The sequence below is a fragment of the Salvia hispanica genome, chromosome 1 (genome assembly GCF_023119035.1).
Source record: "Salvia hispanica cultivar TCC Black 2014 chromosome 1, UniMelb_Shisp_WGS_1.0, whole genome shotgun sequence".
Lineage (NCBI taxonomy): Eukaryota > Viridiplantae > Streptophyta > Magnoliopsida > Lamiales > Lamiaceae > Salvia > Salvia hispanica.
In genome coordinates, this window is record NC_062965.1 from 36,883,394 (window position 1) to 36,899,688 (window position 16,295).

The 16,295-nt window shown below is 34.5% G+C and overlaps 2 protein-coding genes across 2 annotated transcripts; both read left to right on the forward strand.

Moving 5' to 3' along the window:
• Positions 1–5,531: 5,531 nt before the first annotated feature.
• LOC125195584 lies at positions 5,532–5,966 on the forward strand. The gene has a single exon (XM_048093722.1). The coding sequence runs from the start codon at positions 5,532–5,534 to the stop codon at positions 5,964–5,966; it is 435 nt and encodes a 144-aa protein (XP_047949679.1).
• Positions 5,967–9,147: 3,181 nt separating this feature from the next.
• Positions 9,148–12,281, forward strand: LOC125206586 (prostamide/prostaglandin F synthase). The gene is made up of 7 exons (XM_048105834.1): positions 9,148–9,508; positions 10,764–10,810; positions 10,904–11,018; positions 11,367–11,411; positions 11,490–11,549; positions 11,637–11,732; positions 11,810–12,281. The coding sequence occupies exons 1-7, from the start codon at positions 9,218–9,220 to the stop codon at positions 11,927–11,929; spliced, it is 774 nt and encodes a 257-aa protein (XP_047961791.1). The 5' UTR covers positions 9,148–9,217; the 3' UTR covers positions 11,930–12,281.
• The last annotated feature ends 4,014 nt before the right edge of the window (positions 12,282–16,295 follow it).

The window sequence follows — 16,295 nt, forward strand, 5'->3', positions numbered from 1 at the left end:
AACCTCCTTTCTTGCCTCTACTGCAACGATTAGTTTCCACAGCTGCTGCTGACCATACCAAACTCGTGGTTTCAACTCCGCCTACAACAGCCATGATGACATCACCTCTGCTGTCCGCCAGCTCCGCCAGCCCCGATAATTTGCAGTTCCAGTCTCCGTTCTCTTCCTTGCTGCGATGTTTAGTTTCCGCTACCCACCAGTACACACCAACGGTGGTTCCTTCCAGGATCTCTACTTACATCGGCAGGCACTCCATTCTATTATTTTATCATGCTGCGATGCCTTCATATAGTTGGCCATCTTATATGGTTCAATACTCTGGCTACTACCCGAAAGCATGAGTTTGAACCTCCACCGGACAAAAAGAATTGGTTTTGATTTTGACCTCCGCCTTGAGGGCAAGGCTGTTTTGAGGGTGAGGCAGTTGATACGGATTGGAGGATGAGAAATAAGAAAGTTGTTGGCCAACAAACTTGGAGGATACGGTGGAGTGAAGTGGTTATAGGGTTAGCATGATTGGATTGGAGGATGAGAAATAAGAAAGTTGTTGGCCAACAAACTTGGAGGATACGGTGGAGGGAAGTGGTTATAGGGTTAGCATGATTTTCTCTACAGCTGCTTTTCAAATAGTTGTTATTCTGTTTCCTATATTTTAGCACTAGAATTACCTATATATTGAGAGAGTCTACTGATGGACAAATCATCTTTGGAAGTAGATCAGTTTAGGGACGGCAGTAGCCGTAGGCCTCTGCGGAGGATTTATATTTTTGTACTTGTTCTCTTTCACTTCAATATAAGTGTCGAGAGTTATTTCCTATTTCAGATTGACAGTTCATTTGAGTGAGTTATTTTCTCCAAGCACCTCTCGTGCTTGATTTAAACGAGTGACAGCCTTTACCTCCTATACACACGCAACACACACTTACACACGCCACACACATGCATACATATATCCATATTCCCTTTATCCCACTTTCACTCAAACAAGATGCATGAGGGTTCAAGAATACCGATTAATCGGTTGGAGAGAAGAGGAATCGAGTATAAAGAAGAAGGTAAATATGATAATACCTTTTTGAGAAAAACGAACGGTAGAAACGAAGTAAAGACTTGGTTCTTCAAAAATCTTGAGGTGCAAACTCTAATTCTTCTCGAAGGATGAAGGATTATTAGAGTAAAATAGAAGAAAATTGAGAGAGTGTGGGGAGAGGGAAGGGACGAAAATTTGGGGTAGGGGGCAAAAATTGTGATGGCTAGGGTTAGGGGTTTCTCTTATTTATAGTGCTCAATAAGATCTTTAGGTAAATAAATAGAATATTTGGAAAGATTTCATTCTCCACAATTAAATAAAATAAATATTGTGGAGTAGGAAGAAAAACTTAACAAAAATAAGCTCTAGGGCTCAAGCATGAGATTTTCGAAAATATGGCTTTTTAATTAGCCAAGATTTTGCTTTTTGATATATCTTACGGAGTAGAATAAAATATCACGGAGCAAAATAAAAATAAAAGTCTCCCCCATTGGCCAAGAAATAGGCGTGTAGTATAGGGATTAATAAGGGATGGATTTTGCTTATTAACTAAAATAGAATATGGCAAGATCTTCTTGAGGTATGGAAAGATTTGATAGAATATTTAATTATAGGTATGGAAGGAAATCAATAAGAGATCAATTAAACAAGAAAAATAATATTTCCTTCCCAACATAGGTGATTTGCGAAAATCACCTAGAAATAAGGGGGGTGTCGATTTCTCCTTGGAAAAATAAGGAACAATTGGGTTTTGGATTTAATTTGGATAAATATCCCAAGAACTAAATAGGATTTTCTCAAATAAAATGAGGGGGTTCGAAAATTTCAAAAGAATAAAGGTGGTTTAGTAAATATGAAAATTTTCTAATATTCTCACTCACCCTTAAACAAATAATTCACCACATAAATCACATTTAATTCAAATATTCACGTGCCACGTCATATAATCAACAAGTTTGACTTTTCAAACTTCCAACGCAACCCTAAACTCGACTCGGTCATAATTTCGTTCCTCAATAAATTCTCGTCTCCTAAGTCATAAATTAAGGAATTAAATTTTTGGCTCTAAAACTAGGGTTCGAAAAAGAGGGGTGTTACACTCATACTAACAATTCGATAGCCTAGTTTTTTCACTGAATATGTTATTCTCTAAAATGAAACAATAATACTTTCTTTGTTCCAAGGTAGTTGAGACATTTCTTTATTTGCGCACGAGATTTAAAAAATTGATATATTAAAGTTTAAAGTGGAGAGAGTAAAGTAAGAAAATGAATAAAGTAAAAGAGATTGAGAGAATAAAATAAGAGAAAAGATTTGTCAAAAAGGGAAATGACTGCTTGGGATAACCCATAAAGAAATACAACTCAATCACCATGGGACGAAAATTAAGCTTTTCCCTTTAATAAATGACATTTTATAAAAATTTAAATAAGCACTAGTACATGACTAGCCTATACTATATTTATTATAAAAATTAATATTTATTACTACTGCACATTAAAGAAAGGGATATTGGCCTCTAATATTATGGAATTTTCAAAAAGTTGGATTTTTCACACGGACTTTTAAATTGGCAAATAATAGTACGAATATTACCTAAGTTTGTTATTTACCACCGGTGAAAAAATTTCCGGCAAATAATATCATGATGCGGATTTTTTTTTGTAATTTCTCAAGAACAACTTCGAGAGCTTTGAGAGCTTCAAGTTCTTCAATCTTTGAATATAGTTTTTCTTGAAGCACACTCTCCAAAATTGTTCTTAAATCCATTAATATAGTCATAATTTATTAACTGGTGGGAAATAACAAACTCGGGTAAAGTTTGTGATATTATTTGTCAATTTAAAAGTTCGTTAGAAAAATCCAACCTTTTAAAAATTTCATGACAAGGCCAATATTCCTTACAAAATGTTATAACAAGATTCGAGCCTTATATCAATTGTCATACAATTGTTTAATAAAAGTAGTCTTATAAATATATGAATTCAAATTTAAAAGTAAAAAATCGAAAAGGTAAACATGCATGCATTATGACAATTTCAAGATATGACAGTTTCGTCTATAACAATCATTATCTAATGCTTTTTCAAATCGTAATGTTTGTTATATGTAATATTTTACCTTATTAGTATTCCCTCCATCCGACTAAGATAGACATATTTCTTTGTTGGCACTAGATTTTAGGATAATCCGACTAAGATAGACATATTTCTTTGTTGGCACTAGATTTTAGGATTTTAGGAGTTGTTGCTTTATGTATTTAATTGAGGAGAGAAAAAGCGGTCGAATGTATTACTTGGAGAAAGAAAGTTCCAAAAATAGAAATGTGACATCTTATTTGAGACAAACTAAAAAGCATAGTGTGTCATCTTAAGTAGGACGGAGGGAGTAAATTTTAAAATTTTCAGCCCCGGCTTATTAAAATTCCTAGTTCCGCCACTGCATGCATAAGCAACGCAGATAAGGCGTCTTGATGCCTTGGAACGAGAACATCGCGAGAGACAAAAAGCGCCACCCTCTCTGCTACCAATCACTAGCGTAATGATACATACTCATGTAGTACTCCCTCCGTCCCAGAGAAGTTGGCATACTTTGAAAATGGCACGGGATTTTAGGAGGTTTTGTTTTGTGTGTTAAATGGAGAGAGAAAATATAATTTTTATATTCATGTGAGAGAGAACTTTTTCCAAAAAGGAAAATGTGACATCTTTTGTGGGACAAACTAAAAAGGAAAGTGTGTCAACTTCTCTGGGACGGAGGGAGTACCATGTTTCTTGTGTTTGAACTTTGAAATACTGTGTTGCAAATCTGCTTGAAATACTCATGAGTACTTTATGTTATTGATTTGCATTTTGATTAAATTGTTTAATAATTGCATTATGAGTACGTTTTTGAGTAATGACTAACGATTATTGTTTCTTAACCTCAATTAAATGAAGGCATCTAATATGTGTGGTGTGAATCATATTATGGAAGTTTGTGATAGCATGGCTATTAGAGGAGAAATTATATGTTTAGATTTGTTCATGGTTTAAGGTGGTTGTTGATTAAATGTTGCTTTTGTTTTAAGCAAACTGTAATGAATCTATGATGTCATACTGATAAATATTTTATGTCGATTTCTGAATGTGTAAGCAAATAAACTCATTTCTGATTATTTCGAAAAGCATGTGGTTTTCGAGATGACCGTTAAAATCACACCTCAACATCAGTTCCTTAATTTGCTGCAGGACAAAAAAAGGGTGTAACCTGACAGTGAAAATATATATGCAATGAAATGTTTATGTAAATGTGATGAGAATTCGTTAGTAGACAATGTGATGAGAATCTCAATCTATTGGTTGGTTAAAATATTGTTAAATATTAAACTACTATCTCCGTCCTCCAAATATTGTCCCACATTGATCCGGCACGGGTTTTAAAAAATGTAATTAAAAGTAAGTTGAAAAAATTAGTGGAATATATATTAGTTTTATAATAAAATGTGAGTAGGAATGAGTTAGTGGGATATGAGATCCACTACCAGAAATGATAAAAAGTAAAATAGAACAAATTTTGTGGGACAGACGGAAATAGAAAAATGAGACAAACTTCAAAAGACGGAGGGAGTATATATATTTTTTTCAAAATGAATGCAAAAGAAAAATGTAATATCTTTTATAAGACGGAGCGAATACATACTAACAATATTCAAACCAACGAATACATTGGGATTTATTAACATATTGATATCAAATTAATATCCTGCATCGATATGATCTGGAATCTGGATGCATGTCGACTTTGAACATGTATTTTGGCTCAACAAGTCAACTATAAACTAGTACTAATAGTTTCACCAATTAAGATGGCGGCTGGGAATTATTATTATCATCATCTAATAAATCCGCAGTACTTCTGAACTGTATCTATGGTTGCTATAAACAATTGTTTTCTTTGTTACAAAGCATGAGCCAAGCAATAATATGAATATATTATCAATAATTTTTCATCGGTCAAAAATGTTTCACGGCAGAAGGTCAGCTTCCATAGATCACGCCGAAACTCGCGACAAAATAAAACATTTTGCCTCGTCTATCTTCAATATACTCTCTCCGTTTCCTACTACGTGTCCGAATTTTCAATTTTGATTCATCCATTATTATTTTTAGTTATGGACCTCACATTCCATTAACTCAATTCAACACTAACATTTTTAACCCACTTTTTTGTACATTTAAAAATCATACCATATCAAAGTGAAACACTTGATAGAAGACGGAAGGAGTAATTTTTTTGTTTTATTCGACTACAAGCTCCATATCCCTATCTCTGTGTCCCCCAAAGGTGTTCGACTTCAAATTCTTGCAATTATCTTAGTAATACTCTTGTGACTGCTCTAAAACCTTGGACTTTTTCATCACGACTTTTTCTTCCCGAGATGTGTATATATATAAATAATCAGACGAAAGTAACAATCACGACAATATAGTCGCATTCATCACATTCCTCTTTATCTGCTATGTATTCTTTCTCATCAAACTCCTCAACTCAGAGTGGGAAACCGCCGCCGTCATTCCGGTCAGCGCTCCACACCGTGCGTAAACCTACCAAGAAGCCCATCGCTCCGCCCCTACCAGCCCCGCCAAGAATATACAAGGTGGCGCCTGTCGAGTTCAAGGATGTGGTCCAGAAGCTGACGGGTGGGGTCGAGCTCCAGCCCACCCGGCTGCAGGAGGTGGCGCCGCCCCCTCTCAGCCTCCACCCACCGCATCACTCTAACTTCGTCCAGCATTCAGAAAATGAAGAGGAAAAAAGTCAGAAATCAACGGACAGTTGTTTTGGGATTCTAAGCCCACTCGGGTTTAGCATATCGCCGTCATCGCTGGCTTGGTGTTCGGCTATGCTTCTCAGTCCAGGAACACTTGCTTCCTTCGACCCAAGTCTAGTTCTTTAGTACACCAAAAAATTATGTAAATCCCCAAAAATTAAATTGAATTAACATTTATTAGTATTTAATCAATTGAAGATTTGAGTGTTATCAAAGGTTGAAATGGAGATTAAATAAAGCGACAGGTGAAGTCCGGATGTGTGTTTTTCTTGTTTTTCCTGGAGTTATTATGGTGGTTCTTTGGGCTTTCTTCTTGATCGGTTATGTGTGACCTTTAGTTCGCCAATCCTTGGATATTGTTTCATACTTCTTGATTGGTTATTTTTTTATATATTTATATGTTGGCATTTTGAATCTCTATGTTGGATCTTTATTAGCCATTTTGAGCTTCGGGCTTTTCTAAATGCATCAAATAAAATGCAATCGGCATGTGTTAATTGAGTTTTATAAGAAGGATATTTATACATACGGATGGTTGATACTTAGGTTTAGGTTTATGTAAGTTTGTTAAGGTAGTGCACTACCAATTAATGATATTTGGAGATGATTATTTCATATATTTTCTCTCATCTCTCCTGTCCTCTTAATGGGGGAGGATCCCCTGCTGTGTTAAAAAACACAGCAGGGGCGCTGTGGTTGAAATGGCAAAGGAGTACAAATGAAACGCAGCATAGGGAGATGAGAGAGAAATGGTGGGACCGAAGACGTACTCTTTCTAATTCTTTAGTTCATTTATCCATTTCTTTATTTCATTAAAAATGCAGTAAGCCAATTTAACTTTATTTCATTGAGTAGCTATCAAAATTTTATTGGAGATTTTTTTAGTATTTTGTTTTATGAATTACGACCGATGCATCTTTTACAGAATTATTAAAAAAGAGTAAGTACTATAACATACTCACAAGAACTAATTAATAATTGACATATTAAGTAATACTCCCTTTCAATAACATTTATATAATTACTCCCTCCGTCCGCGAATAGGAGTCCCAGTTGAGTTGGGTGCGGGTTTTAAGAAAAGTTTGAGTGTAATAATTTAAGTGTGTGATAGTGGAATGTGGGGCCCATTTATATTATTATTTGCAATCAAAGTGGATTAAAATTAATTGCAGCTTCTAAATTAAGGGAAAAGTGGGGTCATTTTTTATACTCCCAAGATAAAATGTCTAACCGGGACTCCTAATAGCGGACGGATGAAAATGGCCAACCGAGACTCCTATTCGCGGACGGAGGGAGTATTAATTAATTTTCTAGGCCAAACTCATTTTTCACCAGACTATAAAAAACAGGGTGCAATTTTTTTATTTTTTTTTCTGCAAAATTTCTTTTATTCAAATATATATACTATAAAATTCAGTTAACTTTATCAATTGGAAAACTTATATATTTTGATCATTATATACTCCCTCCGTCCTCGATTAATTATCACTTTTTAACCAGACACAGTTTTAAGAAATGTAAAGAAAAGTTGGTTAAAAAAGTTAGTGGAATGTGGGACCCACTTTTTCATACTCCTAGTTTTATAATAAAATGTGAGTGAAGTGAGTTAGTAGAATGTGAGACCTACTTACCATTTATGAAAAAATGAAGTATGACAATTATTGAGGGACGGACCGAAATGGAAAAGAATGACAATTAATCGAGGACGGAGGAAGTAATAAATTAGAAAGACCTACTTTATTGGTATAAATTAGAAAAAAAGTCAATTTTAAAGAACAAATTTATAAGGAAATTTATATTTTTAATGGATGGAGGGAGGATTACATTTAAACTTTTTATTACAAATAATTTATTACGAGTGTTCGGTCTATAAGATTGTATTATATAATTTAAATTATATCTTATTACTAATTTTTTAATAATTCTGTAAAAGTGGCGTTGGTCGTAATTCATAAAACAAAATACTAAAAAAATCTCCAATAAAATTTTAATAGCTACTCAATGAAATAAAGTTAAATTGGCTGACTGAATTTTTAATGAAATAAAGAAATGGATAAGTGAACAAAAGAATTAATACGCCTTCAATTCCACCATTCCTCTCGCATCTCCCTATGCTGCGTTTCATTTGTACTCCCCTGCCGTTTCAACCACAGCAGCCCCTGTTGTTGGGGATACTCCCCCCTCTTAATACTTTGTATGCAATATATACGTGCTATCGAGACCTATTAACTTAATAGGTCTTAATATGCAAGAAACATTGATTTACTAGTAAATTCTAAATGAAATTTTAGTTTGGTTTAATAAAATTCGAAGTATATTTATTTTTCTATCATCTAGAGCAATGTTATACTCCCCCGTCTCACTTAAAATGACACATTTTCCTTTTTAGTTTGTCCCAGTTAAGATGACACATTTTCTTTTTTGAAAACTTTCTCTCTCCAATTAATACACCCAACTACTTTTTCTCGCTTTTATTAAAATATTCATCTTTTTTTTCTCTCTATTTTAATACTTACACCCACCTTTTCTCTTTTGAATTAAACACTTTAACCAAGAAATGTGTCATCTTAATCGGGGGACTGAGGAAATAGTAGTATAAAATTCAAACAATATAAAATATGTAAAACAATATTTTCAAGACTAAAAAGTTTTTATCTTTAGAAAAAGTTTAAGATTTTTTTTCATATTAAACCACTTAATATAAAAGAGATAAAACAGAAGATGAAAAAAATAATAAGAAAAGAGAGATATACGAAAATAACAAACCTATGTGACAAAATTTTGTACAACCAAAAATTAGTTTATTTAAAAAAAATATATGTTTATTTATGCATTTAATTAAAATATATGGATGCATATATAGTATATGAAAGTGCATAATATTGTGGTCATATATTTATGTTTTGTGTGTAATTTTTTTAATTTTTGGAACCATACATGTTTTTAGTGTTAATTCAAATTTTAATAGAAAGAAAATTCAAATATAAAAAAAAAAATGAGGTTAAAGGCTAATAAGTCTTTTTAACTTGTCCACTTACTTCATTTATTATTTTAATATATAATTAATACATCAAATTATTTTTTTTTGGTAATTACCAAGGATATCGGCGGACCCAGTGACTATTCCCCACGCTGATTTGTAGGCACCATCAATCCCCTAACCATTTAATTAAAAATGAATGAGTCTCATGTCATTCGACCACGTCCCTCAAAATAAATACATCAAAATCAATGTGGTTGTACAAAATTTGATAGTTTATCGTCACTCATATAAAAATATCAAATTTGGCATATCACTCAAAGTGATAAAATTATAAAGAAATCATAATTCTGTAACGAAAAAACCAGACTTTCTGCTTCCACTCAACGAACTAACTATGGCGAAAATCATATCTCCACGAATTACAACAACACCCACTTCTCTTCTTTTTCCATCTCCCCTCCCTCAGAAATCATTATTCCCTTCCCAATCTTTCTTTACCTCAACTAATTCCACCACACCTCGTTTTCGGTGGAAACTTAATAGGCCATCGCTCATGGTGGAGGCATCGTCCGCCGCAGCCTCCTCCGTCGTGCCTGATGACATATCAGATGTGCTCGGCGAAGTCAGCATCTTCACCGCCGCCGGTGAGCCCGTGCAATTGAAGAATCTGTGGGATCAGCAAGAGGTTTCATTAGTAGTTTATGTTGTTGCAAACTGTGCCCTCTTTTCTGATTATACTTAATTTTTCCCTTTCCCCAAATTTTTGATCGACAAATTAAACCTAAGTTACAGAGCAAAGCGCGATTGAATTTGATTTTTCGAAACTTTTTACTCCATCTTAACATGGTTTTATTAGGCATTCTATTTCTTCAGGAAAAACGTGATTAATTTCGGTGAATTCATTACACTTTCTATCATAATTTGTTGAAAATATATGTTCTGGTTCGTCCAAACAATCTATGAATTCGGATGAAGACCATAATTTTTTTAGTAAGTGTGATGTGGAAATGCATTAAGAGATGATGAATATGGTGCTTTGTATCTTGACAATTCTGTTCATCTAAAATCCATAATCAGTTTGAAGTTTGTCTAAGCTCTATGATCTAGTGTATCTTTGATTTGTATCATCTGTATGCTACTGACTTAGGTAAGAATTGTTCCAGTTATAAGTTTTAGACTGTAAATGTACCAAAAGAGTATTCAGATGGTGGTGGATGAACATATAATTAAACTTGGCTAAACTTGGCACGGTTGATTAAAAGGAAAAGTCATCTTTGATGCCAAGAAATTCATTGAAGGACATGCTAGTTTATATAACGAAATACTTGCTTCTGTTTTGTAAGTTTTTGTTTTCACATTCTTTCTCGACAAACATGTCTGAAATCAACAATTTTCTAAGTAGTTGGTGGGACTAGTAAACTTGAAAGAGATGTGCGACCTTGGATGTATAGAAATGAATATCAAATCATCACTATACAACCAGTTTTGAGTTAAAAATTTATAGTTTTGCATTAAGTTGATAGATATGAAATGCAACTTAAACTGACAATAGATGTCCTATTCAAATGCAGTTTGTTTACAGAAGTCCTAGTAGATGGAATCAAGTTAAATCTTCATTTGTTTTGTGAAGCATGTGTCTCTGTAATACTGTACAATAGCCATCTGGATTTAGTGCTGTTCCATTCCAAGTTTGCTGTATATTTAGCTTCCCTGTAACCGGAAATCTTTCCAAGTAGTACACTGTACACATTCAATTATGTACCGAAAGAGAATCGTTCATTTTCTTGGCCTAACAATCACCATAATTTTACTGTACAAAATATCTTACTTCGACTACGAGGTTTGTTTCAAGAGCAATTTTACGTACTACAGTAGATTAGCTGCAATTGTGTTTCATATCACAGACGTTTCACATTTCACTGAAGGCTCTTTGTTTCTAGGGAATTGCTGTTGTTGCACTCTTGAGACACTTTGGGTGTTTTTGTTGGTAATTTTCAGACTTCCCTAAGGAAACCTTATTTTGAACTACTATAAGATTATCTCTCTGGTTTGAACATACTCTTTCCTTTCTGTATTCTAGCTGGGAGCTTGCGGCATCACTTAAAGAAGCAAAGGTGAAATTTGACTCAGCTGGTGTGAAATTAATTGCTGTAGGTGTTGGAACTCCTGACAAAGCTCGCCTTCTTGCTGAAAGAGTAATTTCATTATCTTTTTTTTCTTTTGCCAATGAATCTATCTATGGGTATAAAAACTCGTTTAATTGCTTTTTTTTTGGGGAGCTTTCTTTATCTTTCAGAATAAGGTTTTTCATATTTGCATGGTCGTGTAGGGAGAGTTTAAAACATCAGTATCAGAATAGGAATGTAACTAGATTGGGTGTAAATTTGACCAGATATGTGTGATTGGCAACATTGTTAATTATTTCATAACATATGCCATCAATTTGCTGATTTGTTATTGAGTCATGTATCCATCAGTGCAAAGGTTTAAATGATTGGCATACGTGGATTTGATCTCTAATACCAATTGTGTTCTTGTGCCAGCTACCGTTTCCTATGGAGTCCCTCTATGCTGACCCTGATCGCAAGGTACCGTGCAACTACTAGTTGAGTATGCTATTCTGTATCCAAGCTTGAGCTAATTTATAACCCCAACTGGATTTTCAGGCATATGATGTTTTGGGCTTGTATTATGGTTTTCGCCGGACATTTCTCAACCCAGCTAGTGTATATAGTTCTCGATCCCTATTTTGATTTGCAAAATTTCTTGTTTCTACTCAACTTTAGAATTTTCTATAACATAAATCTGTGCAGACCAAAGTATTTTCAAGATATGAGGAACTGAAGAAGGCCATGAAAAACTACACTATCAAAGCCACTCCAGATGATACTAGCAGCGTGCTGCAACAGGTTTTGAATTGTGTCCCTAAAATCTTCCAACTCATTCATCTCTCATCTAAATGAAATTCGGCATGCTTGGATATTAGGGAGGAATGCTTGTATTTAAAGGAAAGCAGTTGCTCTATGCAAGGAAGGATGAAGGGACTGGCGACCATGCTCCCTTGGATGAAATCTTCGATATCTGCTGCAAGGTCCCTACTCCTTGAAGCCTTCTATCCACTGTCACGCCATCATGTGTGTCACTAGAGCCTAGAGGTATGCCTAGTCGGGTGTCTCGGTTTCTGAAACTCTTAGTGCTTAACTGCTTATAGCTTCGACTATTTGTACTTTATAGGTATTTGTGATTTGTGATATAGGCCTATGCACATTCATGTGTATATCATATAAAGCATGACAAATCCAGAAAATATACACATTAGCTTGATGATTCAAAGTATCTGGAAAATATACCAGAACAAGAAAATATGCAACTGTGCTAATTTCAAAATTAATAAGGTGTAATTTTAGGAAGTTTCACATTATACTTTGTTTATGTATATATTTTCTAAATTGTTGCAATTACTTTGGTATATACTCCCCAAACTTAATTATCTGTTTGTCCTTAAACAAAACAAGAGAAAAAAGTAATAAAGAAACACGAATGCTAAAAACTAGACTTCATAGTTGCCTCAAAAAATTGTAACAAGAAATAAAGAGTTTGACAAGAATACAAATCAAATCAAGTAAAACTTATTAGTACATTTTCATTACTAGCTAGTCGATCACCTTGAAGTACATGCGCTCACAAATGTTTAGAAGTGTGTTTATCACTCACTCTCAAAGTGTAGAAGGTAATGAATATATGCTCTTAGACTTGCTCGAAGTCTAATCCCTCCTTTACTTTATGTGATTAAAATAAAAAATTCGAAAGGTCTTTATTTTAGGTTATAATGTAGGCTCTTTGGTAAAGTGGGGAAATATGGCTAAAAAGTGACTAAACCCAAACATAGCAAAAGTGATCAATTTCTACTACATCAAATTTAGCACTAGGCCGAATTCAAATGAGATTTCTAAAGTGGGAATGGAGGAAGTATAACTTTTAATTTATCTGTCTTAAATTTTTTTTCCCTTTTCTTCCTTCTCTTTTTCTCATACCGTACTGAAAACTGTTGTATGACAGCATATCATACCGATACCATACTGAATTTTTGTATACAAGATTCTTATGTATCAAAGCTAGGGGTGGATTGGAATGGTATATCATTCTGAGAACGGCATACCGTACCAAAAACTGTTGTATGAAAACATATTGTACCGATACCATACCGAATTTTCGGTATACCGTATTAATTCAGTATGGTTAATTTTTTATATCGTTACCTTACCTTTATTGCGGTATACCGCACTTTTATTGAATACCAAAGTACAGTATGATATACCGTAATACCTTTATACAATAAATTCTATTTACACACAAAATATTTATAAGTAGAATTTTAGGAGATTTTTTCTTTTTAATTATAGTTTATATATAAATATATTAAGTAGTATAATATAATATTCCAATATATACCCATTTTTCGGCATGCACCAAAGATTCAGTATACCACGGTATAGGAAAATTGATATTGTTACCGTACCGAAAGAGTATCATACTGTGATACCGTACCAAAAATTGCGGTATACCGAAAAATCGATGTTTTCGATATTTTTTCGATACGGTAAATGTAGTTTTTCGATATTTTCCCCACCACTAAATCAATTTGCATATACGGACACGATAATTTTTGATGCGACACGATAATACGACACGGACCCGCACGAAGTTAACACGATACGAACACACACATTTAGAATTTGGGTCCTTATAGGGTCGACCCAATAAGAACCCGAAAATAACGGGTTGGATCGGGTCGGGTTTGGGTTACACGTTAAGGAAAAAAAACAATTTTTTTTAATTAAAAATTATTAAACTTTATTTTTAGTTATTTTTGTTGATTAAAAAAATATTATACTTTCATTTTAATTAATTTTCAAAAATATTATACTTTCATTTTAAATAATAAAAAATCCTATACTTTAATTTTATTAATTAAAAAAATATTAATTAATTTTTATGAATTTAAAAAAAAAATTACTTTGATTTTATTTAAAATTAATTTTTAATTATTTATTTTTATGATTTAGATTTAATATTACTGTACTTTAATTTTATTATTTTAATTTGATAATTTTTTTATTTTATCGTATAATATTATATTTAAATCGTATAATAGCATCATGTTTTAGTTGTTATCATTTCGTGTCAAGCTAATTTACTATTATTAACAGAGGGTTGATTTTTTTTTGGGTACACGATAACACGCACGAATCCGAAATGAACCCGTTGGGTTGGGACCTGATAAGAACCCGATGATTTCGGGTTGGGTTGGGTTGACACGATAACGACCCAATCTGCACAATTTAAACGTGAAACTTTCACCTTTAAATTTCTTGAATTATTTTTCAACGAAGTTGCTTGTTGGATATTGTAGTTGTGGTATACGCGTGTTACCGAGAGAGCAATTAAACATAAATCTTAAAGAGTTATAAATGAATTGTTCTAAAATTGGAATACAAATATGCAACTATACACTATTAGGTGTGTATGATTTGGCATGGTAGACAAGTTAATGCAAAGGTCAAAGATTTTAGATTCGAGTCCACCGTTGCAAGATTTTTAAATTTAAATTCATTTATCCATAAAAAAAAACTGTACATACATGATTTCAATAAATATCATACAATCTTTCATGGCGTCTTAAAAACATTTGTGCTAATTAATTAAAGATATATTGCTACCTAATTAACAATAGCTAAAACATTAAAAATACTTCAAAAAAAAATTTATAGTTTAATTTAATCTATAAGAGCATCCGCAGCGGTGATATTTTTGCCGTCCGTCCATCCGTGCCGCTGAGCAGGCGTCGTCCGTCTGCCGCTGCAGCTCGTCCGTCCGTGCCTACGTGGCAAATTCGATTTTTCTTTTTTTTAAAAAAAAAATTGATAAATAATTCAAAATAATACCAAAAATTAAAAAAATAATATTTTTGGATTCCCAAAAAATAGAGCCGTTTATGGACGTTTTTTTGGATTTTTGTGTTTTTTTTTATATCCCAAAATCATCTATAAATACACACATTCATCACCCACTTTTCACATCAAATTATGTCCCATTCATACTTTTTCATATTAAATCATCTACATCTTCCTCTCTCACCCAAACCCTCTCTAAAAAATTCAAAAATGGATTTCACCGATCTCATTGCGGAAGCGGAGCGCGAAGAACAAGAATATTATGAACAATATCGTGCCGCCTATGAAGCCTATGTCGCCGCCAATACCCCCGCCCCTCCTCCTCAACCAACTAGAGCAAAACGTCGCGGTATCCAGAGGGAGCCCACGAAAGGCTCGTTGCCGACTATTTTTCCGACCAGCCGCGGTATCCAGAAGATTACTTTTGGTGCCGTTTCCGCATGTCAAAAAGGTTGTTTATGCGTATTGTCAACACATTGTCCACCCGTGTTGAATACTTTCAATCAGGTGTAGACGCAACCGTTAGGCAAAGTCTCTCGGCGTTGCAAAAGTGTACTTGTGCCATCCGAAAACTTGCTACTGGGCAATCGGCTGAGCTCTTCGACGAGTATTTGCATGTCGGTGAGTCAACTGGAATCCTATGCCTCAAGAGTTTTGTGACGGTGTTCGTTCTGCTTTCGGCGAGGAATTCCTTCGGGCACCCACCACCGACGATTATTAACGGTTGCTTCATCTTCACGAAACAGTCCATGGTTTTTCCAGTATGCTAGGCAGCATTGACTGCATGCATTGGAAGTGGAAGAATTGCCCGACTGCTTGGAGGGGGCAATACTTAAGCAGCCACAAAGGCGGCGGTCCAACGCTTATCCTTGAAGTGGTCGCCGACTACCGCTTATGGATTTGGCAAGCATATTTCGGTGTTGCTGAATCCAACAACGACTTGAACGTGCTATATTCTTCACCACTCTTCGATAATGTTTTAAATGGTGTAGCACCGGCGATCGACTTCACCGTCAATGGAAATGCATACCACACGGGTTACTATCTCGCCGATGGTATCTACCCAAGGTGGTCGACTTTCGTGAAGTCGTTCAGCAATCCACAAGAGCCGAGACGGATTCTTTTTGCTCAGTGTCAAGAGTCTGCTCGGAAAGACATCGAAAGAGCTTTTGGGGTCCTTCAAGGCCGATTCAACATTGTGAAGTCCCCTTCTCGGCTTTGGTACGTTAAGAATATCGCCGACATCATGTACACGTGTATTATCTTGCACAACATGATTATAGCTAACGAAGGACCGATGGCGGCTAACTTTTATGACGAGGATGAAGCCGGAAGCTCAACTGCGCCACGCCGAGGTGTGCATACGACGGTGAACGAGAGGATCGAAAGAAACAAACAATGCGCGATACAAGAGCCCACACTGAGCTACAAAAAGATCTAATCAATCACATTTGGGCGAAATTCGGCAACGAGTAGTGGGTCTTTTTAATTTTATGGATTTTAATTATGTAATTTTTA

Bases quoted from the DNA above. Each gene is read 5' to 3' on its own strand.
- LOC125206586 (XM_048105834.1), top strand. From the start codon at position 9,218: ATGGCGAAAATCATATCTCCACGAATTACAACAACACCCACTTCTCTT. The intron at 11,019-11,366 runs GTAATTTCATTA...TTCTTGTGCCAG, and splicing joins CTCGCCTTCTTGCTGAAAGA to CTACCGTTTCCTATGGAGTC. The intron at 11,733-11,809 runs GTTTTGAATTGT...CTTGGATATTAG, and splicing joins CTAGCAGCGTGCTGCAACAG to GGAGGAATGCTTGTATTTAA.
- LOC125195584 (XM_048093722.1), top strand. From the start codon at position 5,532: ATGTATTCTTTCTCATCAAACTCCTCAACTCAGAGTGGGAAACCGCCG.